Here is a 25,877-nt window from a genome sequence, read left to right on the forward strand (position 1 = left end):
ATGTCTCAAACCCTACAACAAGCATAAACTTCAATTTCACACAACTAGATGCGTATTCTTGGGATACAGTAGCTCTCATAAAGGATACAAGTGTATGAATTCTCATGGGAGGGTCTTTATATCAAGACATGTAGTATTCAATGAAGACCACTTTCCCTTTCATGATGGCTTTCTTGACACAAGAAATCCATTGAAAACAGTAACTGAAAGTACTACTACATTATTTCCTCTTTTTTCTGCAGGAAGTGCTATAATCAACACTACAAATGAGCCAACTGGAAATGAAGAGAACTCAGCTTCTGAGACTAATTCAAGTACAAACCAATTGACAACAAGTGACAGTTTCAATGATGATGGTGATAACTCACAATCTATGGCAATAGAGGACTCAACTCAGGGACTTGATGGTACTACAAGAGATAATAGTGATGATCACAGTGATGACTCAACTGAAACAAGCCAAAGGAGTACACAAATTGAGCCTGGAGTCATAGTAGCAAATGAAGAAAACAACACCAACACACACTGGATGCGCACTAGAAGCAAAGATGGGATCTACAAACCAAAGCAACCATACATTGGAATGATACAAGGCCATACAGATGACAAGGAGCCTGAAAGTGCTAGTGAAGCTCTTGCAAGACCTGAATGGAAGAAGGCAATGGACTCAGAATTCAAAGCTCTATTGTCAAACCAAACCTGGACATTAGTACCTTATCAAGGCCAAGACAACATTATTGATTCAAAATGGGTGTTCAAAACCAAATTCAAGGCAGATGGCTCAATAGAGAGGAGGAAAGCAAGGTTAGTTGCAAGAGGTTTTCAACAAACAGCTGGTGTGGATTTTGAAGAAACATTCAGTCCTGTTGTCAGAGCAAACACCGTGAGAATTATCCTTACTATTGCTGTACATCTCAATTGGGACATTCGACAATTGGACATAAACAATGCGTTTCTAAATGGACATCTCAAGGAGACTGTTTACATGTCTCAACCAGAAGGATATGCAGATCCAACAAAACCACATCACATCTGCAAGTTGTCTAAGGCAATCTATGGGTTAAAGCAAGCTCCAAGAGCTTGGTTTGATAGCTTGAAGAATGCTCTCTTAAATTGGGGATTTCACAATACTAAAAGCGACTCGTCTCTCTTCATTCTCAAAGGTACTAATCATACTACCTTCCTACTCATTTATGTGGATGATATAATAGTGACCGGAAGTAACTCCAAGTTTCTAGAAGCATTCATCAAACAACTCAATGTAGTTTTCTCACTCAAGGATCTTGGGCAACTACACTATTTCCTAGGCATTGAGGTTCAGAGAGATGCAGGAGGATTGTATCTAAAACAGTCAAGATACATAAATGATTTGCTCAGGAAATTCAACATGGAGAAATCCTCAGCTTGTCCAACTCCAATGATAACTGGGAGGCAGTACACAGTTGAGGGGGAGAAAATGGCAGACCCAACTGTATATAGACAAGCTATAGGAGCATTGCAATATCTAACCAACACACGTCCAGACATTGCTTTTTCGGTTAACAAGTTAAGTCAATACATGAGCTCTCCCACTACTGATCATTGGCAAGGAATCAAGAGGATACTGAGGTATCTACAAGGAACAAAAAACTATTGCTTGCACATTAAGCCTTCTACCGTTTTAGACATAATTGGATTCTCGGATGCAGATTGGGCTACAAGCATAGATGATAGAAAATCCATAGGAGGTCAGTGTGTATTCCTTGGTGAATCATTAATCTCTTGGTCCTCACGAAAACAAAAAGTAGTGTCAAGGTCTAGTACTGAATCTGAATACAGAGCATTAGCTGATCTGGCAGCTGAGATAGCATGGGTTCGATCTCTCCTAAATGAACTGAAACTGCCTCTACCAAGAAAACCCACCTTGTGGTGTGATAACTTGAGTGCTAAGGCACTAGCATCCAATCCTGTTATGCATGCTCGTTCCAAACATATTGAAATTGATGTTCACTACATAAGGGACCAAGTGCTGCAAGATCAAATCAAAATAGCTTATGTGCCTACAGCTGACCAAATCGCAGATTGCCTGACTAAACCTCTCACTCATTCAAGATTTCACTTTCTAAGAGACAAACTTGGAGTGACTCCCTCACCACCAGTTTGAGGGGGAGAGTTAAGGAATGTCATGATATTATTCTCACATTTATTATTGATATGCTAATCATGATCATGTATCATTGACAGTTGAATGTTACAGTTTGTATTTAGTCTACTGTATTATTTGTTTCTTAGTATAGCATTATGTGATAATGACTAGCACAATGTAAGGATCGGATTGATCAGATACTTGTATATAAATACATACTGAATGAATGAATAACACACAACATTCTTTACATCATTCTTTCTTGTTGAAGCAAGGGAGTAAGCATAATGACTACTGGTGTTTTGTTTAATGTGCAGCAAAGGAGACTTTGGCTATGATTGATTTTTTAATTTTTTTTTTCTAGTTTGCTAGCTTAGCTGAAGTTTCTTAATTGTATTGTAATGTTGTAAAGTTTATGTGGCAGCCTGCAGAAAGAATTTAGCAATATGATGTACTTAGTGGTGAAGTTGGGTTGGGAAGTATCCTTTAGGTTGTATCATTTCGATGGATTAGGAGAAATGTTGATGCAAAACAGTGTAAATTCTAATATGAACCATTTCATCAAGTGGTCCATGGTGGACCAATCATGAATAACATTATAACGAATACGAATTTTATAAAATCTACCGTTGGATTGAAAGTTTATATCATATAGATCATCCATAGAAAAATTGAAAATCATTTGATATGTTATAGAGACACATCAAGATTAACGGTTTATTAAATAACGTAAATCTTGATGGGTCTCAATAATACATCAAATGATTTTCAAAAAATTTTAAAAAATTTATGGATAATCTATACGAGATAAACTTTCAATCCAACAGTGAATTTCGTAAAATTCATATTCGGTAGATCACTTGTCCACGGTGGACCACTTGTGAAGGTGGTCCACCATAACATTAGCCTGCAAAACAATCATATAAGTAGTGTAGATGATTATCAGTGTCGAGTTGGTAAGTGTCATCTCTACTAGCTTAGGAGGCTAATGGATTTTCTGCGTTTATTTTTAGATTGATTTAGGCTTATTGGTCATATCTCAAAATACCATGTCCGGTTGGTTATTGTAGTTGTGAAAGTGTGTGTACAGATTGGAGAGGAAGGTGTTAAAGCTTATAATGACAATTGACAAGTAGGGTTATTAGTTGATCAGAGTACGCAGTGAAAGGTCAAGTTGTTGAGTAGTGCGAAATTTCGAGGACGAAATTTTCATAAGAGGGTAGAATGTAATACCCCGAATAATTAATTAATAAGTTATGATAATTTTCTTTATTAACCTTAATTAGTATTATGGCAATAGATTAAGCTAGTGAACAATTAGTAATTAAGTTTGGAAAATTTCGCATTTTAAAATAGGGAGGGTAAAATTCCGCATTTTTTAAAACAGATGGGGTAAAACTGCATTTAAGCCTAGATATTAATGGCACAAGAGTAATAAAGCGGAAATTTAAGGGTGCTTATATTATAGGAAACAAGTACTTGGTCCATTTTTTTTTAGAAATTATTTAGGAAAAAATAAAATAAATAAAAAGAAAAAAAGCTTTCTCTCTAGAAACATCCACACGTGAGAGAGAAGAGAAGGGATTTCAATCTTCTTCTCTACCTTTGCTATGGGCATCACCGACCAAGGAACAACACTTAGAGAATTACGTGACTCTGATTCCCTAATCGTTTAGGGATACGTAGGACCAGAGTCTTTCCTGTCGAGCTATAATTTCAGTAACTCTATATTTCAAATAAGTATATTTGTTATAGTGTATTAGGCTTGCCAAACTATATACAGGGTTAGTGACAACAGGGCAGGAATTGAGACTTAAATTCTCATTTCCAATTGTTTGTTTAGATTTGATTTTCTATTTTATTGCTACCTAATTAAATAAATATATTGATAGAAAGACAATGTGCAATGTCTATGTGGGTGTGTTCATACCATTTCCACTAGGATTTTTTTTGTTGAACTTTGTAAGAATAATATTTTTTGATTGTAAGTGAAATTACATCAAAAGAACCAAACAAATAAGTGAAATTATAAAAACTTTCACTTAGTGGTAGGTACACAATCCTAGTGGTAGGTATACAATACCAGAACTCTGGAATTTTAGGGAAGGAAGGCTTCGTTGAAGGAGGGTGTTTGAAACCAAATACTAAGCGAAAGAGAACTTGAGTCTTCATTTGGGCGGTAAGAGCTTAGAATTTGAGTTTCCTGCAGAAAATTTAATTTAAATTGGCATTTGGCAGACTTTGGTACATCTCAAAATTATATTTCCAATGGTTGTTGATGCTTCATATGGTAGACTAGTAATGATACTTTCTTTAAGAGTTAAGTATGGCTGTTAGCTATATGCTAGTACTGATATCATAGTACTTTATTTAGGATATAAGTATGACTTTTGGGTTAAGACTTTTCATACAAGTTGAACTCAAGTGTTTTTGGTCTCTTTCTCCTGCCCTGTTGCACAAAAACCTCCGTGTTACAATCATTCCACTAACATTTCTTACCACAAGATGTTTCCTAACAATGAAACCATTGCATTTTGCATACTTTACATAGAAACCATAAGCTTCTTTTTCACTACCAAAATCAAGACCCTCGATATCATCCACTGATTTCGTTGTAATAGATGGTAGGTTTGTTAGGATTAATACCATGACAGTGGATGATATCGAGGGTCTTGATTTTGGTAGTGAAAAATAAGCTTATGGTTTCTATGAAAAGTATGCAAAATGCAATGGTTTCATTGTTAGGAAAGATCTTGTGGTAAGAAATGTTAGTGGACTGATTGTAACGCGGAGGTTTTTGTGCAACAGGGCAGGAGAAAGAGACCAAAAACACTTGAGTTCAACTTGTATGAAAAGTCTTAACCCAAAAGTCATACTTATATTCTAAATAAAGTACTATGATATCAATACTAGCATATAGCTAACAGTCATACTTAACTCTTAAAGAAAATATAATTACTAGTCTACCATATTACAACCATATGAAGCATCAACAACCATTGGAAATATAATTTTGAGATGTACCAAAGTCTGCCAAATGCCAATTTAAATTAAATTTTCTGCAGGCAACTCAAATTCTAAGCTCTTACCGCCCAAATGAAGACTCAAGTTCTCTTTCGCTTAGTATTTGGTTTCAAACACCCTCCTTCAACGAAGCCTTCCTTCCTTCCCTAAAATTGCAGAGTTCTGGTATTGTGTACCTACCACTAAGTGAAAGTTTTTATAATTTCACTTATTTGTTTGGTTCTTTTGATGTAATTTCACTTACAATCAAAAAATATTATTCTTACAAAGTTCAACAAAAAAAAATCCTAGTGGAAATGGTATGAACACACCCACATAGACATTGCACATTGTCTTTCTATCAATATATTTATTTAATTAGGTAGCAATAAAATAGAAAATCAAATCTAAACAAACAATTGGAAATGAAAATTTAAGTCTCAATTCCGAGTGTAAACAACAACATAATGAACACTCAAGATGAATGGCTGTAAGATTTTTTTACTCCTGTACCCCTGTTTTTGTTCAAAATTTGTGTAATGCCCCTGTTTTGGAAAAATATTGTGTAATACCCCTCTTTTGAGAGGAATTTCGTTGGACAGCGTAAAAGGTAATGGCGGAATCCTGGATTGTGCCATGTCAGGAGCAATGGCGGAAAGGAGAAGTTTGCCATGTCAGTCACATGGCGGAATTGCAGTTTCCGCCATTGACTGCCTCGGTCAGCGCGCGCGTGCAGGCTTTGCAGGGGAGATACAGTTTGTGTTTTTTTTTTTTTGGCTTTTTGCTGTTTTTTTTTTTCGTTTTCATTCAACAAAAAAAATATTTTTTTTTTTTAAATCTTAAAATAATAATAATTTATAAAAATAAAAATTATTATGATTGAAAATGATTAAGAAAATATAAAATTATTGTATGTGGTTTATTTTTCATATTATGTCAATATTTTATGTTTTATGTTTGTGTAATTCTATTAATGATGTAATCCTAAATTTACTAATTTTAGTTTATTTTTTGATATCGTATGATTGTGGACAATAATTTGTGTCATTTAAAATATGATATTAATTTATTGATAACATAATAGAAACACGTATGGAAGAAATTACATTAAAAAAAAATTATATTTAATTTGAGGGTCCGGCTTTATTAGGACAGTCACGAGCCTTATGACCCGGCACCCGACATAAGCCACAACGATTCTCTCTTTTTTCGATAACATATATATATTGATGTTATAATTTTAAATTGACAAATGGTTTTATTTTTATACTTATATATACTTATACCTATGTGTAGGACAACAAGACTTTGAAAGTGCATAATCAGTGCCGATTTGACCCACCAAATGATGCAATAAAACCACTCTTGGAACAATGTGGTTTTGGTTATGTCGTGCGGCTCCGAAAGTGCCATATTGATGCTCACTTAATCACAGCTATGGTACTTAGATGGAGACCCGATGCGCATACATTTCGTCTACCTAGCGGAGAGTGCACGATAACTCTCCAAGATGTCAACATGTTACTTGATCTACAGATTTCTGGACAAGCAGTTAGTGGAAGAAATGACTCTGTTTGGGAACAGTTTCCACGATTATTGGGAGTCAATCCGCCCGATACAACACATGGATATTCTATTAGGACAGCATGGCTAAAAGAACAACTTAGTTCGATGCCACCCAATCCTAACGAAGAACAAGCAATGCAACAACTAAGGATGTATCTTCTATATTTTTTCGGTAAATTTTTAGTACCCGATAAATCTGGCGAAGCCAAAAAAAACAGCAAAAAGCCAAAAAAAAAAACACAAACTGTATCTCCCCTGCAAAGCCTGCACGCGCGCGCTGACCGAGGCAGTCAATGGCGGAAACTGCAATTCCGCCATGTGACTGACATGGCAAACTTCTCCTTTCCGCCATTGCTCCTGACATGGCACAATCCAGGATTCCGCCATTACCTTTTACGCTGTCCAACGAAATTCCTCTCAAAAGAGGGGTATTACACAATATTTTTCCAAAACAGGGGCATTACACAAATTTTGAACAAAAACAGGGGTACAGGAGTAAAAAAATCATGGCTGTAATACCAACACTGCAATGCATTTCCCATAAATTGAAGCTTCTGATTTTACATGTCAGTTTGTGTATTTATTAATCAATCATTAAGAGAAGCAAAAGTATTGGACAGTACAATTAACTATGAAATTTCACTTTCCTTTGCCTAACGTAGAACATCAGTCATGGCAGTCTCAAATGGAGCAACTCGAAGCTTCCATAAGTGAGACTTGTGAAAGGACTGCAGTTCAAAAGATTTAATGTCAATAAATCATCAGCAATGTCCTTATCTTGATAATAACAGTACAAATATGCAATATTGTAGTGAGCCTTTGATTGGTTTGTGTTTATTCAATTTCAATCTCTTAATATAATAGAGTCCACAATTGCTCAGTCACACTAGCTAGGTCCAACAACCTATCTACGTCACACTTCCCTGCTGTCAGGAACAGTGACTTCTGCTCTATTACAAAAAACTTTCTAATCATAAAGTGGTTTGAATGCTAACACTAAGGTGCCCTTACCTTAATTTCATAATGCTTTCCATCAACGCTACTTTTGTAAAGAGCCTGCAAAATGAATAATAAGGAAGGGGCTCAGGAAAGTAAGCTCAATGAGAAAAGAGATGGTATATCTCCGCATACACTTTACTTACCACTTTACCATAGCTACTAGAACCAATCTTATGTTCTCGAATATACTCATTTAACATCTTGTTCCCGTTTTCATCCTGAAAGAGTGCCAGAATTAAAATAAAGGTTATGAAAGAAACATATCCAATACACTTGACAAGTTTTGACTTGATACAAATAAGAAACAACCATGCGACTCAACAGCAAGACTAACATACATGATAAATCATGACTACAAAGAAAGAAATTGCCCCAAAATATTTTAAAGTGCACATTTAAACACAAAGAGTGCATATTTCATTTAACCAATATTGAACTCAAATCATTCATACAGCCACACAATTCAACCTTGTCTACATGTATTGTTGCCACTAAAAACTGAAAGAAACTCGGCAAAAACAGAAAAGTGATTCCCATAGTTACGTCTGATCGAACAAGTTTGTCAGTCTCCTTAACAAGAAAAGGCCTACAAATCATGCCATTCTCTGCTCTAAAGTTCAAAATATCCTGATTGGGTAAATTTTGCTCATCTCCACTGGTTGTGTTACTAGTATATATAGTCACCGCTCTATGATATGAATCTATTAAAATTTATTGTGAATCTCACAATATATTATGATATTAACCAAAGATCCAACTCACCAATGAGTTTCTCCTGCTGACGAAACTTGTAGGAGTGGCTCCCATCTGAAATTTCAAAATCAATGTTAATCGAGGACGGTGACGATGCCATTCACTACAATTAATTTCAATGTTAACATTGAAAGCTAATTTGTTAGTAACATATTGGTGCATTTAGATTTGTATTGAAAGTCTTATATTCTAATTGTTCTACTGATACAACAATATTGAACTGATAAGTTGTATTATGTACGGAGTATTAGCAACTCAGCACAGCTTATGATGTTCAAAATAGTTAAAAAGGAAAATCTGAATAACTAAGCTGCGCTTAAGTGCTTAAAAAGTGTCTGAAGTATTCAGTTGATGGCAACCACCAAAGCTATGTTTCATATAATGCACAATAAAATTGAGTCAGCAGTGTTTTTTGTTTTTTGAAAGGCTATAATTTGTATTCACAAAGAAATAATGTTCCAGCACAAGAAGAAAGAAGCCTCATGAGCAAAGCAAAAGCCTAAACAGAGGCCTAAATACACAAACATGGAACAACAGAAAGCATACAATATCCAAAGCAAGGGTGAAGCAAACTTAACGCGCCATACATAGCTTCGGTTCAACGCGCCATTCATAAGGGGGGGGGGGGGGGGGGGGGGGGGGGGGGGGGGGGGGGGGGGGGGATGCGCTACCTGTGATTGACTTAACCACCACTTCCAAGATGAGACTATGATTCTTTCAATCACCTATACCGTACTAATTATACCATTATCAAACATTACAAAATTTCTATGTCGCCACAATGACCATATCACAGCATTCCAAACCATACACAACCCCTTACGTAATTTCTTTCCCCCGATCGAGATAAGATAGTTCAAAATGGAGAACAAGTTATGTGGTAGAGAGAAAGATAGACCAAGCCAATCAAACACCCGAACCCAAACCTTAACTTTACAGTAAATAAAAAGGTGCAAGGTAGATTCGGTATTCTCACCACAAAGTCTGTCCCCAGCCGCATCAATGATCCCCTGTCGGTGCAAATTAATCCGAGTCGGAATACGGTCATGCTGCAGCTGCCACGCGAATGCATTCACTTTTGACGGCGCCCAACACTAGTGTTATGAAGAGACAAAGAATAATAAGAATAAAAATGGGTCTGCAAAACGAAAACTTCCCAAACAGGAAAAAAAGATGGAGAATTTTAAACTACGTTACTGTATATCTGGGTATCAGCCACACTGATACCAAATAAACACAGAAGTTCACAAAGGCAAGTGGCACTTCTGATCGCTGGTTAGAATAATGCTTCTCCCCCTTGAATGAAGTTCAACTCTAAATTATATACAAAAATTCCCTCTAGATAAAAAATTATATACAAAAATTCCATCTAGATCAAAGAATTTGTCTGAAGAACTCAATGAATTTCCCAAACAATATCTCACTGGACAATAATATTGCCCCACGTGAGTCACACACAATCATCAAAACCTCGGTGAAAACCTCCTACAAAGAACCACTTGAGCAGCACAAGCAACAAACTAAACAACAAGCCTGTACCTTTTAAATGGTTTTCTCATATCATCTCTCTCTCATACAATTTCCAGGCAGGAGAAATTTATACTTCTCTGCATTTTCCAGAAGGAAAGCAGGCAGGTGAACTGCAGATTATGAATGGGGTATTTGGCCCATTTTACCGATGATCTCCTTGAAAGTGTACTCCTCCGGCAGCATGTCAAATAGATCGTACCCTTCGCAGATTACTTTCTGAATTCTGTCAGGATCTAGATAGTGAGAGAACCTAACTCTATCATAATGAAATCACTGATACGACGGAAGCAGAAGCTACAATGCCACCCAGCATCTGCCAACAAAATGTCAGACTATGTGCATGTATTGTCTTTCCCGACTGTTGATGCCTTCCAGCTCTTATTTCCCAATGGTGACCACCTTCCAAAGCAACCACTCAGCCAATAGATGCAAAATAAACTCTGGTTCTGCCTCTAAACATCTCTAGTCAATACCTACTGAATATCAAACACACAGTAGTATTCTTTCAATATAGGAATCTCTAAGTTATTCAACCATAAGAAATAACAATCACCCAAAGTCCCCCTCCCCTGTACATTAATATTGAATGAATCTTTACAAAATCTCCATGCATGAATATTGCATATAGTCGTAGCAACTAAATTTTAAGAAAATAGTCACAATTAATTTTCCTAGAGAATACAAAATTAGGTTTTAATTTGATCTGAAACAACTTAATTGAAAATTAATAAATAGAAGTTGAGTTTCAATTTGAAAAGGAATGGAAATTGTAAAAATATAGAATCTGAAGAAAAGAGAGAAAATAAACTGATAATTAAAGGTAACTGCGATAAAATAAAAGGAATTCAAAATTGAGTTTCAATTTGAACTTATGAAGGAATTCAAAATTCCAGAAGAAAATCGCACATCTAAATGAAGAAAAGGAATTCAAAAGTCCAGAAGTGAAAATCGTAGCCATCAAAGTTACAGAGTTGAAGGTCTCGGCGTCGCTGCCATGGTAGAGGATCTGGTCGGCAAAGAGAGGCGCATCGGAAGAGACGATGTTTCGATGATGAACATCAGAACCATCTGGTCGGGTATGAATGTGGAGAGTTTGGAATTAATGATGAACAAAATCATCAACAATAAAATTTGGTGGTGAAAAGTGAAAAATGCAGATGTTTTGTGGTGTTAAATTTACAAATATAAGTCAAACTTAACTGTTCCAGCTTGTCAATGTCATTACAGCATGTCAAATTACTATTGGTTAATACATTATCGGTACATCATAATCTTATTATTGTACCATAGAAGGCCCCTTTAATTTAACCATATTTTCAGGAGGAGAGTGGCAAGAAACAAATCTAGTGCTTCTATATTAATCGCTAGTTGGTTCAGTGGTGATTGACGCTGAACTTGGTAGGGAGGACCACGGTTCGATCCCCGCAACTGCGATCGGGAGGTGGCTGGAACCGCTTGATGTCAAAACTGTCCCCGAACCAAATTAAATTGATGGCGAAAACTTCTAGCGTGAAAAATTACAAGGTCTTAATTTCGCTAGCGAGTTTCCAAAACTCTTATTTACTATAACTAAAAACTTCATCATTGTAGGCATTTCAAAGCATCCAACATGCCTAATTGTCTGAGGTTTGTGCCGGTACAAGTTTAAGTATGTATTTGTTTTCATGACATTGGTGAAAGTCCATATATGCGCGGTGAATATGAAGAACGTGGAATTAAACGACTGACTAGATCAAAGATAAATTTAACCCAACCATGCCATAAGTTCCCGACTTTATTTCAACATTCTCCATGAAACAGTTCATACAATACAAATGTCCAAGTGTTTCCGTCGAGCTTTATTTTTATGGCATACTAGTAAATCATAAAGATTTATGGAATATGTTACATAATCATGTGATTTAAATTCAAACTATAATACAAATCACGACGAGGCACTAGGATTCTTTGTGATGGGTAAGTTCCCATCATAAGTGCATTTGAAGACATCCGGTTTCCTTACAAGACGGGGTCCAATAGGTACCTTGTTATTTTTAGGACGAATATCCTGAAAAAACATCGATCCACATAACTAATATTACAAAGCGACACATATAACATGAATGATATATATATTTTTTTTAAAATGCAATCCTTAATCATACATATAAAGAATCTTGGTATGATTGATAATTTTGTTATAAATAGCTGATGCATTAGACATGATTATTTTTTTATATTTATATATTTACCTGATCAAATATAGCAGTTGGGATGGCCAGTGTTGCACAAGCATTAGGAGCATCAACAATTCCAGATATTCTTCCTTCACAAGGACAACAAGATAATAGAAGGTACACCTGTATAATGTTCAAGGGATAGCAATTAGCCATAGGTTGCATTTTTCTTGTCTTTTTGTGATAAAACATACTTCATTTTTTTTTTCATAGACATTAATTTATATGCACCAATAGAGTAAATTATTTTTTTTACAGATGTATTCGATCAAATCACATTACAATGTCACTTTGTTATATCTGTTCCTAAAATATCTACATTGTGAGATCTCAATGATTGCATGCATGTGTAAAAAAACTCACAATGCATGTAAGTTGAATAAATTTTCAACGGAGAAAAATAACATATGCTTGGACAATTTAATGGTGTGCAATTAAACCTGTTCTTTTGAGTAACCAAATTTGGATATGTAGTCAATAGCATTGAGCACTGCTCGTTTGTAAGCAACACTTGCATCTAGGTAGTGTTGTTTCCCACTTTCATCCACACTAATGCCTTCAAACACTAACCACTCTGAGAATCTTGGTTCAACAGGGCCTATCTCAAAGATTGGGTTGACATGAAGGGGAGTAGGGCCCATTGGTGTAAGGTACTCTTTCATTCCTCCCCTTATAATGTCACACCTGATGATGACATAAAAATAAAAGGGTATAAGCTTAATTGTAAGGATGGAACAGAATAAGTTTGCTAAGATTTGTATTAATGTAAGTTTTATACTAACTTGAGTTCCAAGAAACCACTCATTTCTATTGCACCACATAATGAGACCTCACCATCACCCTGTGAAAAGTGCATATCACCAGTGCTGAGATTTGCTCCTTCTACAAAAACAGGAAGGTATACTTTTGAACCTCTACTTAGATTTTTTATGTCACAATTTCCACCGTTTTCTCTTCCCGGTATTGTTCTTGCTGCTTCCCTTGCAATCTTCTCCCATTGATCACTTCCTTTTTCAATCTACAACCATGTCAAGAAAAGGGCCACATGATAATAAAAAGGTAATAATCTGTTTGATTTCTTAACAAACCAACTAAACATTAGTCAAATATAGTATGTTCAGCTAACTTGTATAAGCTATAACACGTCGACATTGCTAATGTCAAAAATATAGGATACTGACATCAATACATATTTATTTATTACCTTTCCAAGCAGACAACTTTTTGTTGTTGGTAAGTTTGCCAAGGGTCTACTATGCAGAACCTCACATAGTTTGAGAGACTGAAGACCATTTTCTTCAACATCTCTTTCTCTTTCATTCCATATGTTTAGGAGTTCCATTGATGGTGCAGTTCCAATTATACCTGGGTGTGTTATGCCTGGAAACCTCACTCCTGTCCAACAAAAATGATCACATGAGTGAAAAAAACATGTAGAAAGTATCTCTTATAATTCATTTTAACTAGCTAAATTACACATTGATTCGTTAAATTATTCTTAAGTTTCATTTTGGTCTCTTAAATTGTTTTCACTCCATTATGGTCATATAATTTACAAACTTTAGGCACGTCGATCCCTTAAGTTTATTGTTCCATTTTAGTCTCTTAAATTATAAACGCTAAACAGTTTGGTCATTTCGGATAATTTTCTATATGAGTTTGTCAAATGTTTTTCATACTTCATATAACATTTTTGGTGATTAGGCATCTGTCTCAGCAAGAAAAGTAAGGAAACTTAGAAAATATTTGATAGATTACACAAACCAAAAGTGATATATCAGTCCTTATACCTGGTATCTGAGGTGAATAAGCATATATTCCTTCAAAGTACCAAATAGCTTTTGTGGCATGAGGAAAATGGTCTGTCAAAAAACCACCTCCATTTTCTCTGTCAAATGTTGCTGTGAAGCCCCATTCATCACCAGGAAGAGGACCCAAGTTGCATATTTCAACAGCGAGCAAATCTCCGGGATGGGCCGGGATGCCTTCATTATCCACAATTCTTATTGGCCCACTAAGGTGATGGACCTGGCCAGTTTACCCACAACATCCAAATTAATTTCCAAAAAAGAAAAACATATATAATTCACATGATATATAAAAACTATATAAAAACACTTCAATACTTTACATGTTATTCGCCTAGCTTGGCGGCCTGACCACTTATCAGTAAACTATTGGTCATATACAACAGAACACGAGTAACAATCTTGATCTAACATTTGAAATCAATTAATGCGTGATTGTGACTGTAAGGAATACAAATTCGGAGACGAGATGAGATTTAATTTAAACTTACAACTGAGAGGTCTACAAGTTTTATATCAAGTGCTGAATTGTCATCTTTAATAGCACCTCCAGTCCAATCTACCATCTCAACTCTAAAGATTTCACCAGTAGTAACATCTACCACATGAGGTATGTCAGGGTGCCATCGATTATGAAGAGGAAGTTTTTGTTCCCATGGCTTCTTTTTCATGTCTATTGGCACAACTAGTCTTGGAGTTGGTGGAGCCATGGACAAACATGTACAGTGATTTTGGAAACATATGTTGGACTTAGTCTAGACTTTAGATATTGTTATAGCAGTGTTTGGCATTAGTCTAAGGAAGGGGACCGATTTTCCATTGGTGGAAGGACCACATAACAGTGGATTTGAATTTTTATGTGTATATATGCCAAACAATAATTTAAAATGTGGTGCATATTCAATATTCATATTTATTTTTAAGATGTAGTTATAGATGATTTTGATGGTTTAAATTCTGCCTGGTTTATTAAGGTGAATTAGATATTTATAATTCTAAAAATATTAAATCTTAAATAATATTTGGGGTAAAAATACTGGTGTTTTTTTTGGTAAAATTAACTAGTAGTTTAGTATAAAATATATCTTAATTTTGCCAATGATTAATCTTTGTTGAAGGATTTGGCTGACAACTTTTAGTGAAATCTCCCATTCGAATTACATTATTTTTATTTACAAAATTCGAACCTCAAACTTTGCAGAAGGGATCGAAGTTAAATTTCAACCAGACCAATGGATTTCGGTAGTATAAACACTTTAGTGGTATTAATTAGTTTATGCTAATCATTTTGATTGGATAATTATATAAATAAAAACACTCTGCATATGGAAATAAAGTAAAAGCATAGAAAAAAAGTTGAGAAAAAAAAAAGAAAGGAATTTTGATTAATGATTTTAAGCAAACTTAAAACACTTTGGAAACTATAATTAAAGTCTATACTTTAACACATAGACAGAAGATGAATAGGAAACTCACAGCTGAGAGATCAACGTGCTTGGCATCTTCAGCAGTGTAATTTTGAGTGATAGCACCTCCACTGAAATCTATCATCTCAACTCTGAAAAGTTCACCAGTTGTAGCCTCTGCAACTGGAGGTATCTCTGGATGCCACCGGTTGTGAAGTGGTAGTTCCTGCTCCCATGGCTTCTTTTTCAAGTCTACAGGCACTACCAATCTTGAACCATAATGAGCCATGTTTTCCTATGATATTTCCACAAGGTACAAACCATATATATAGTAGAAATTAGAGAGATTTGAATGGTTAAGATTTTAAACTGAGTTTGATTTTTTATTGCAAAAAATCAAGTCTCGCATTGTTTAAACATAAAGTCCCGGTGGAATTTATATAAGATGACGCTCCTTATCTTACGAGTCAACTTATAATTCTAAGATGGTATTCCCACTTTTTACAGTGAAAAACTGATTTAAAAAAAAAAAAAAATAGTAGTAGTTAACTGGCTGGGTATATAATTGGCCTCACACATTTAAATATAGAGAAATGTGGAATTCGGGATTCGAACCCCAACCACTTCACTCCAATAATATTTTTGGTAGCTATCATTTGAGCTACATTTATGGGAACACAATGACTCCTTTTAATCATTCTTGTATCAAAAAATCATTTTCAATTGGGAATAAATCATGCCCATCATTATTGTAACGATAAATCATGCCCATCATTTTGATGACCTTGATTTAACTTCCTAGCTACCTCAAAAAAAAATTCCTACCCTCTCTTTTTTCTTTTTGTCTGCTTGTCGTTGACCACTTTGCTAACTTTAATCAAACGTTGATACTACCTATGATCTTAAATATAAGAAGAAGAAAAACTTGGGTCAATAAAAATTGTATTTGATTTAAAATTTATCATGGTGAATCATAATAATTGTAAAAATTATATTTTAGAGCTTCAACGAAATCGTAATATCATTGTGTGATTTTGACAGATTGATTGCAACATACATCAAAGAAAATACATTCTCTGGCTTTCGTCCGAGTTGCCATTTACAGCTCTTGTTTGTTTTTCTAGATTTATTGAGAATCTAGTGTATCTGACCTATAATACAGACCAGATATATTAGATTTTGAATAAATCTAAAAAAACAAACTTCCTCTTATATTAAGAACCGGATGAAGTAATTTGACACCTAAACCGATAACCATTTATTTCGAAGGTAGCACCGATAACCATCAAACTAAGTTAATTGACACCTGAACCGATAACCTAAATGGATTAGATACCTTTAATTCCGGAGGTGTAAAATGTTCACTCAACTTTTCAGATTTTTTTTACACCTCCATATTATCCAATGCAAAAGTGTATAAAATGTTAACTTCAAAGTTTTCAAATTCACCGACCTTCTTCATGCAAAATTCTATTGAGTACTCAATGTATTCATACCTGAACAAGACGAGCTAATTGATCCGCTGAAGGTATACAAATTCCAAAACTGCATGCAATTTTAGAATATAATAGCTTCTTCTGCAAATAAATTATACTAGTAATTGTAAGAAAAAACAAAAGGCTACTGTAAGTGGTTGAGAAGAGTTGAAGAGGACTAGAACACTAGAAAGATAATAAAGTTTTGGAGGAAAGTTATGTTACAAATGCTTACATGCATGAAGACAAGTGTCACAAGAAAAACATACAACAAGACAAGTGGTAAAGAAACTACATGCAACAAGCCAAGTGTATCTCATGCAAGATGTTATGATTTGAACGGTTAAGATTTCAAACTGATTTTGACTTTTTATCGGAAAAACCAAGTTTCACATTGATTAAAAATAACACATCATTAGAGTTTTTTTTATTATTTACTATTTTTTATTAAGTAGCACAGTGACTAGAAATTTCACCTTAAAAGTGAATAAGTGAAGTGTCCAATGTTTAAATCTCAACTCCTACACATATTATGCGATGTCTCTACCAACTGAGTTAAACTCACGAGAACGAGCCTCATTAGAGTTAATAAACTGGTTTTATAAAGTTGAGTGAACTCTCAATTTTAAGATGATATTACCATTTTTTTCATTTTAACAACTATACTATTTAAAAAATAAAATAAAATAAAACTAGAAGTAGACAATGTAGTAGTAAAGGCTCGGTGGACTATCTCCTATACGGAAAATTTTAATATGAACCACTTTTTTCAAGTGGTCCATGATAGATCAATATTTAAAAATATTTAAAATATTATTTATAATATACGTTGTTGTTTGAAAGTATAACTTCATGGTTAATTTTATTTTCATAATTGAAATAATGACTTAATGGACATCGATTTGATTAAAACAACATATTATAAAAATGTAACTCGTACTAAATTGACGTCAATAATATCCCACCTTTAAAAAATTATTATTGACAGTCCTTAAAAATTCTGATAATTTTAAATAGGAAAATGTTAAACAGTGCCCCCGGGGATTATATGCCGAATATATTTTCCTTATATTTTTTAATCAAAATGTTTCATGTGGATTTATATGCCGAATATATTTTCTGGGGATTTATCTAAGATCTATTTAAAAGGAAATTCTTTCCTGCGGATTTCCTGAAGATTTATCGAAGGGCTTTTCTGGGGATGTATATACGGAATTTGTTAATTTTGCTACAGAAAATCTGTAGGGAATGTTCTTGAAGATTTCAAAATCTGCATGAAACAATTATCCACAAATGTATTAATTAGCTGGGAACCAGAATTTTTTGTCTAAATTCGTAGGAAAATTCGCATAAAATAAACAGATTTCTAGTAATGTTGATTGTTGAGTAAATCCCCAAAATTATCAAGGGATAGTGTAGAAAAAAATCTAAATAATAACTAAGTTAACATATAAATACTAGTAATAGACCCGTGCATTCGCACGGGTCATAATGTTACGCCGTTAATTGTTAAGTTACACTTTGCGATAGCAGATTACGAAACAAAATTTATGATTTACACACTAATTATAAAATAAGGAGAATTTATTCAAGTAAATATTTTATCGACAACTTATTTTTAATTGCAGAAAGACATAAATAGGTAGTACAATACAAACATGAAGATAAAAATGATAAATTCACTGAAGATAAATGACATTTAAATTAATAAGTTAATTATTCTACAATACAATATTTTTAGAGAGCTATCTTAAATATATGAACCATGTGACTTTCGTTAACACGTGCCCATTTGAAGCGGATTTATTATACGGAATTTGTTAATTTTGCTATAGAAAATCTGTAGGGAATGTTCTTGAAGATTTCAAAATCTGCATGAAACAATTATCCACAAATGTATTAATTAGCTGGGAACCAGAATTTTTTGTCTAAATTCGTAGGAAAATTCACATAAAATAAACAGATTTCTAGTAATGTTGATTGTTGAGTAAATCCCCAAAATTATCAAGGGATAGTGTAGAAAAAAATCTAAATAATAACTAAGTTAACATATAAATATATAATATTCTTCCTTTATTAATTATATATCTATTTTTTTATTTCTATTAAAAAAAAACCACTTTTAAAGGGTTTAAATACCTTTTTTTTATTATTATTTTGTTTCAAAAAAAAAAAAAACCTTTTTTATTTCTTACAAAAGAAATTACATTTTACGCTTCCTCTATGATTAAATATAAAAAAATGTTTACCTTTAGATACATTAAAAGTTTAATGTATCTAGTTGATCTATATCATAAATTAAATACATCAATCTTTCAATGTATCTAAAAAGTTTTTTTTTTTTTTTTTTATGTTAAAGATTGGAGGGATAACAACTATTTTGGGACAACCTCATGCAAATTTGTTTGGATTAAGAGAATTCGTTAGTGTCCAAGTTAAGAGAATTCGTTTGGCAAGGGGCACAAGAGGCATTTGGAACCCGTTAAAAACAAAATAGTACAACTTAAGAACAAGGAGTCTTAGAAAAGAGGCAAAAGTTACTTTCCATCCACATAACTTTTTTTTTTTGAAGAAGCTAAATTAGCTCACCCAAATTGGCGCCAGAGAGAATCGAACCTCAGACCTCAAGAGGAGCACACTCCCAGGTCCCAAGCCAATACCAATGCACCAACCCAAGTGGGTTTCATCCACATAACTTATTCAAAATTGGCAGCAATCAAGAAGAATTATGACAGCATACCAGTGGCCAACATCTAACCCTTCTTTAGTTTCTAGACTACATTGTCCATATTACCAAAATTCATAAAATCCGTCAACATCCCTACTTTCTGTTTTGCATCAAGGGATTTTCAAAACTGATAAGAAAAAATGGTTTGATATGTGTATTGACTATGCCAAACTAATGAGAAGTCTAATTGACATTTAGAGAACAGAAAGCATATTGTATCATAGTAAATGTTTATAGATCAAATCAAGGCAACAATTGAAAGCTTAAACTATAAGACAAAAACACACATACTTGTCTTGCAGCTTGATTTTGTAACCCTCCGCCCCCCTGATGACATAACAGAGCTAGCACAAATCCAAAAAGCTAGATTGTGTAACCCTTCGGCCCCTGATGATATAACAGAGTCAGGCGCGAAGCTTAAACAAATACAAAAGAATCATGCAAACACACAATTAGGCCAACAGAAAAACCAGAAAAGAGAAACACAACTAGACCAACAATCAATGTAACAATTAATCTGCATTCTAGATTTGCTCTAGAGTTTTGTTCCTGCATTTGAACATGACCAAAATGGAACAATTCCAGATTAGCAAGATTCAACTAATGTTTTGGATGCCAAAGTAAATAAGCTAGCACAAGCATTAGTGCCAACAAGTAATCATATGTTTTATTACAAAATTGAAATTCAAGCTCATATTAATTAGAAAACAATAAAGCATTGGTTAAGTCTATCCATTACCTCCATACTTGCAAATTAAGGAATAGATTTGTTCTCTAGAACACATGAGTCTGAATCACTTGTTCTGTAACCTGTATGTATGTAAACAAAATAAAAAACAACGAGGACATTAAAAACCACATTTTAGCAATTCAATATAAGATAGAGTAGCTTAACTTGATGCTTTTTACTTCCCCAATTGAACTTAGAGTTATTGATGCTGATTCATAAACCTTGATATATCTCTAAGTGTAGGGAGGGACTAACAATTATACTATTCACCTATGAAGCTATACCTCCGATACACCCTTGACGAATTTAATTCCTCTAATGTGAAATCAACTGCCTATGGGACTTAACTATTTCAATACATAGGCATAGAAATACATAACTGATATATACATGTAGTCAAAGCTGAGCATTTAGCTTGATAGTGGAATAAGAATCTATTAGCATGTAGCTTGATATTGGAACAATGAACTATGTGCAAAAGTATTGTGAAAACTTACAAGACGAGTAGAAGCTACTGCATAAACTTGTCCAAATTTTGCAGAGTTGTAACGAATCCACACTTCAACCACCCAACCCAACAACAAGTATCTACAACTAAAAGAAGTTCCAAAAAGACCACAGTCGCCACAATCTTCAATAACAAAAAGGAACACGAAAAATCTTCAAAGCAATTTTCCGTTAACTAATATATTTCTCTATCTATCTCAACACCTATGCCATAACCATGAATACGCAGATAATTTAGTATTCACACACTTATCTTGGTCTTTAAGAAAAATTAAGAGTATGTGAATTTCATACTAACACCAATAGATAAATAATAAATTAAAAGACCTTGTTGATCAAATGCATCAGACACAAGATGATGGCCACAACTGTAAGCCCCTCCTGTATCACCAACCCATGCTTCAGCTGAGGTTCCTGAACTTTGAAGTTCATTTTTAAGGATAAGTTAGTACACAATCATAACATTAGAACAGGTTGAATGTACCGCTCACAGTACATTTTTAAGTTCAAATTTTGCAAAATTTTGAAGTACATTTTTAAGGCTAAGTGAGTGACTCACTACTATTAGCTTTAAAATTTTGCAAAACACTAAGTTCAACCCTAAACCACTAAGCCCTGATTTGTGCATCCAACCTAGACTAAAATTAAGCATGAATCAACACTAACATACTTCCTATTCTCAACACTTTCCTCAATTGGCTTATGATCAGTATGAAATGCATATATAAGCTATAAGAAAGTAACCATAACATACTTCATATTCTCAACACTTTCCCAACTTATACCACCCTAGAGGATGTTAAGATCTAAATTTGTCTTGACACAACCAGATTACCAGAATGCATGTTCTGCCCTCAGAAACAAATAATCACAATAATACTCTCACAAAACAAAAGCACAAATCCTTATCCTTAGCAGTAGAAAATTATTGATGCAAAAATTATCTAACTGACATTATAAAAAGCATTTCAATTTGTATCCAATTATCAACAAGATCACTATGAAATAAACAAAATATTCAATGAGTACTTTTATCAAACACTTTCACTGCAATTCAAAGAAAACATGAAAAACAAGAAAGGAAAAAAAATTCATAGAGAAGCAGATAGAAATTTATCATAATTCAAATTAATTTGACTATAAGCTAGGTCATAGGAATACAGATAGAGGTCGTGTCGGAGAACGAAGTAGAAGGTGTTGAAACCAACGACGGCATTGTACTTCAGAAAGTCGCCGGATAGAGCATCAACACGAATTAAGGAATTAGATTTTTTAAGTCACAATTTCCACCATTCTCTCTTCCCGGTATTGTGATCAACAAAAGGAATGTAAAAATAAAGATCCAATCACCATCATGGTTCAAATGAAGACCGTCCAAAAGAAGGCTAAACCAAATCAGTGAGAGTTATCAAAACAACTAACTTCAACATTTAATTTAACCACAACAAATCTAGAGTTTACAATGAGCTGAGAATCGAACCCATGACCTATAACTTACTACTCACCCAGCCCAAACCCCTCACCACTAGACCAAACCTAGTGGCTTACAAATCTAGAGTTTCTGTTGTTGTCTATTGTACCAAAAACTTCTAGCGTGAAAAATAACAATGTCTTAATTTTGCTAGCGAGTTTCCAAAATTCCTATTTACGCACTTTAAATAAAAACTTCATTATTATATTGCAGGCATTTCAAAGCATTCAATATGATGATTACCCAGCCCTAATTGTTCGAGGCCTGTGTTGGTACAAGTTTAAGTATGTGTTTGTTTTCATGACATTGGTGTGAACATCCATAGATGCGCGATGATTATGAAGCTACAAAAGGTAGCTTCGACTTTAACGTGAAACCAAACAACGATTAAATCAAAAATAAATTTCACCCAACCATGTCATAAGTTCCTGACGTTATTTCAACAATTCATACAATACAAAAGTCAAAATGTTTCCAACGAGCTTTATTTTTATGGCATACTATTAAGTCATAAAGATTTCGGAATATGTTACAGAAGCTGAGAAGCATGTGATTTAAATCCAAACTATAATACATATTGTTGAGAATGTGTAATTCATAACTGATCTTACTTGTTGTTAGTTAGTTTTGATCAATTGAAAGTTGGTTAAGATAGTTTTTAGGTAGTTAGTTAGTTAGAAGTTAGTTTCTAGGCCTAGTGATCAGTTACTTGTAGCTTAAGTAACTCATGTAAATACTCTTGTGTGTATCACTTGTAATATGCTCTTTGCTTGGCCCATTAGTGGATGAATAAAATTTGATTTTCTTTCTTAGTTTCTCATCTTCTTCTACCTCACAAAACAAGAACACAAATCCCTTTCATTCCTTCAACAGTTTTGCAGAAACTGTGATCTATGCTCATAGGCTTGCCTTGAGCCTATGAACCGTGCAGTGTGTGTGTGCTTGATGCTTTTGCTGCGCCAACACATATCACGAGGCACTAGGATTCTTTGTGGTGGGCAAGTTCCCATCATAAGTGCATTTGATGACATCTGGTTTCCTAACAAGACGGGGTTCAAATGGTACTTTGTTATTTTTAGAACGAATATCCTGCAAAACATCAAGCTGCATAACTATTATTACAAACTATACAATATAATAATTTTTAAAAATGCAGTGTTTGTTTTGCAAAATGTAAGTATTGGACAAATGTTTAAAATATTGGACGAATTTTTCCTTGTACGATATTTGGTAGACAAAACGTTATTTTGATATTTTAGACAACTTTTGCATAGGACAAAAAGTTGACCCGTAGTTCAGTGATGGACAAAAATTTCAATTTTTATCCAATCTCTGGGCTCCCAGTTTGTCCAGTGCAAGTAACAATTTTCAAATCAAACATAGTACAATTGAAATTGTTCTACTTGGTCCCTTATTTTTTTAGCAGACCACGCACAATTATACAAATCAAGCATCTTGGTATGATTAGGAATTTTTGTTACAAATAGTTCATGCATTAGACATGATTTATTTTGTTATATATTTACCTGATCAAATATAGCTGTTGGGATGGCTAGTGTTGCACAAGCATTAAGAGCATCAACAATTCCAGATATTCTTCCTTCACAAGGACAACAAGATAATAGAAGGTACACCTGCATAATGTTCAAGGCATTGCAATTAGATATATAGCTAGCATTTTTGTTGTCTTTTGTGATATCCGTTCATAGAGATTCAATTCTATGTACTAACAGAGTAAGACTTTTTTACAGATGCATCAAATCAAATTATTATATTATAATGTCACTTTGTTATATCCATTCCTAAAATATCTATATTGTGAAATCTCAACGGATGCACGTGTAAAAAACTGATGGTGCGTGTATATTAAATCATTTTTCATACGGAGAAAAATAACATATGCATGGACATTTTAATGTTGTGTAGTTAAACCTGTTCTTTGGAGTAACCAAGTTTGGATATGTAGTCAATAGCATTGAGCACTGCTCGTTTGTAAGCAACACTTGCATCTAGGTAGTGTTGTTTCCCACTTTCATCCACACTAATGCCTTCAAACACTAACCACTATGAGAATCTTGGTTCAACAGGGCCTATCTCAAAGATTGGGTTGACATGAAGGGGAGTAGGGCCCATTGGTGTAAGGTACTCTTTCATTCCTCCCGTATAATGTCACACCTGATGATGGCATAACAATAAAAGGGTATTATATATCAACTTAAATTGTATGAACAGAACAAGTTTGCTAAGATTTGAATTAATGTAAGTTATATACTAACTTGAGTTCCAAGAAACCACTCATTTCTATTGCACCACAAAATGAGACCTCCCCATCACCCTGTGAGAAGTGCATGTCACCAGTGCTGAGATTTGCTCCTTCTACAAAAACAGGGAGGTATACCTTTGAACCTCTGCTTAGATTTTTTATGTCACAATTGCCACCATTTTCTCTTCCCGGTATTGTTCTTGCTGCTTCCCTTGCAATCTTCTCCCATTTATCAGTACCCTTTTCAATCTACAGCCATGTCAAGGAAAGGGATTCATGTAAAAAATATAGGGCATTGACACCAATAAATATTTATTTATTACCTTTTCAAGGAGTCAACTTTTTGTTGTTGGTAAGTTTGCCAAGGGTCTGGTATGCAAAACCTCACATAGTTTGAGAGACTGAATACCATTTTCTTCAACATCTCTTTCTCTTTCATTCCATATGTTTAGGAGTTCCATTGATGGTGCAGTTCCAATTATACCTGGGTGTGTTATGCCTGCAAACCTCACTCCTGTCCAACAAAAAGGATCACATGAGTGACAAAACATGTAGAAAGTGCCTTGTGCAATCCATTTGCTAAATCACACATTGGTTCATTAAGATATTCTTAGGTTTGATTTTGGTCTCTTAAGTTGTTTTCACTTGATTGTGATAATTTAAGTTAAAAACATTATACGCGTTGGTCCCTTAAGGTTTTTTGTTTTTGTTCCATTTGGTCTCTTAAATCTAAATTAAACACTTTGGTCATTTATAATAATTTTTTATTTGAGTTCGTCAAATGTTTCATACGCGATATTACATTTTGCTGATTAGACACTGTCTCAGCATACAAAATATACGGTAACATAGGAAATATTTGACAGATTATATAAACCAAAAGTTAAATATATCAGTCCTTTAACCTGGTATCTGAGGTGAATAAGCATATATTCCTTCAAAGTACCAGATAGCTTTTGTAATTGAATACACTATGAAAATTGTAATTGAATAGGAAACTCACAGACAGCAGAGAGATCAACGTGCTTGGCATCTTCAGCAGTGTAATTCTGAGTGATAGCACCTCCACTGCAATCTATCATTTCAACTCTAAAGAGTTCACCTGTTGTAGCCTCTGCAACTGGAGGTATCTCTGGATGCCACCTGTTGTGAAGTAGTAGTTCTTGCTCCCATGGCTTCTTTTTCAAGTCTACAGGCACTACCAATCTTGAACCATAGGGAGCCATTTTTCTGTGATACTTTAACAAGGTACAACAGTTATATATATAGGTGAAATTAGAGTGCATGCGTCTGACAG

The 25,877-nt window shown here is 34.2% G+C and overlaps 2 protein-coding genes, 1 long non-coding RNA gene and 1 pseudogene across 7 annotated transcripts; all 4 read right to left on the bottom strand.

Annotated features, from left to right (window-relative positions):
- Positions 1-7,203: 7,203 nt before the first annotated feature.
- Positions 7,204-10,340, bottom strand: LOC123919756 (serine/threonine-protein kinase GRIK1-like). Of its 4 annotated transcripts, none has more exons than XM_045971751.1 (6): positions 9,986-10,340; positions 9,423-9,540; positions 8,456-8,500; positions 7,837-7,911; positions 7,706-7,750; positions 7,204-7,422 (listed from the first exon to the last, which is right to left on the bottom strand). In XM_045971751.1, the coding sequence occupies exons 2-6, from the start codon at positions 9,516-9,518 to the stop codon at positions 7,348-7,350; spliced, it is 336 nt and encodes a 111-aa protein (XP_045827707.1). In that variant the 5' UTR covers positions 9,519-9,540; positions 9,986-10,340; the 3' UTR covers positions 7,204-7,347. The 4 variants fall into 4 exon arrangements, with proteins under 4 accessions (XP_045827707.1, XP_045827706.1, XP_045827705.1 ...); XM_045971750.1 differs by having other exon boundaries at positions 9,674-10,340; XM_045971749.1 differs by having other exon boundaries at positions 9,423-10,340.
- Positions 10,341-11,732: 1,392 nt separating this feature from the next.
- Positions 11,733-15,848, bottom strand: LOC123919757 (formamidase-like). 2 transcript variants are annotated; one of them, XM_045971753.1, is made up of 7 exons: positions 15,477-15,848; positions 13,983-14,220; positions 13,397-13,587; positions 12,975-13,210; positions 12,633-12,876; positions 12,208-12,315; positions 11,733-12,023 (listed from the first exon to the last, which is right to left on the bottom strand). In XM_045971753.1, the coding sequence occupies exons 1-7, from the start codon at positions 15,693-15,695 to the stop codon at positions 11,901-11,903; spliced, it is 1,359 nt and encodes a 452-aa protein (XP_045827709.1). In that variant the 5' UTR covers positions 15,696-15,848; the 3' UTR covers positions 11,733-11,900. The 2 variants fall into 2 exon arrangements, with proteins under 2 accessions (XP_045827709.1, XP_045827710.1); XM_045971754.1 differs by lacking the exon at positions 15,477-15,848 and adding an exon at positions 14,492-14,832.
- A 1,064-nt stretch (positions 15,849-16,912) lies between these two features.
- Positions 16,913-21,050, bottom strand: LOC123919759. Its single transcript, XR_006813313.1, has 4 exons — positions 20,837-21,050; positions 20,349-20,419; positions 19,901-19,996; positions 16,913-16,983 (listed from the first exon to the last, which is right to left on the bottom strand). It is a non-coding gene; the product is annotated as an uncharacterized LOC123919759 (long non-coding RNA).
- Positions 21,051-23,831: 2,781 nt separating this feature from the next.
- On the bottom strand, positions 23,832-25,837 carry LOC123919758 (annotated as a pseudogene).
- Positions 25,838-25,877: the final 40 nt, after the last annotated feature.

Source organism: Trifolium pratense, linkage group LG4 (assembly GCF_020283565.1).
Source record: "Trifolium pratense cultivar HEN17-A07 linkage group LG4, ARS_RC_1.1, whole genome shotgun sequence".
In the NCBI taxonomy this organism is placed as follows: Eukaryota; Viridiplantae; Streptophyta; class Magnoliopsida; order Fabales; family Fabaceae; genus Trifolium; species Trifolium pratense.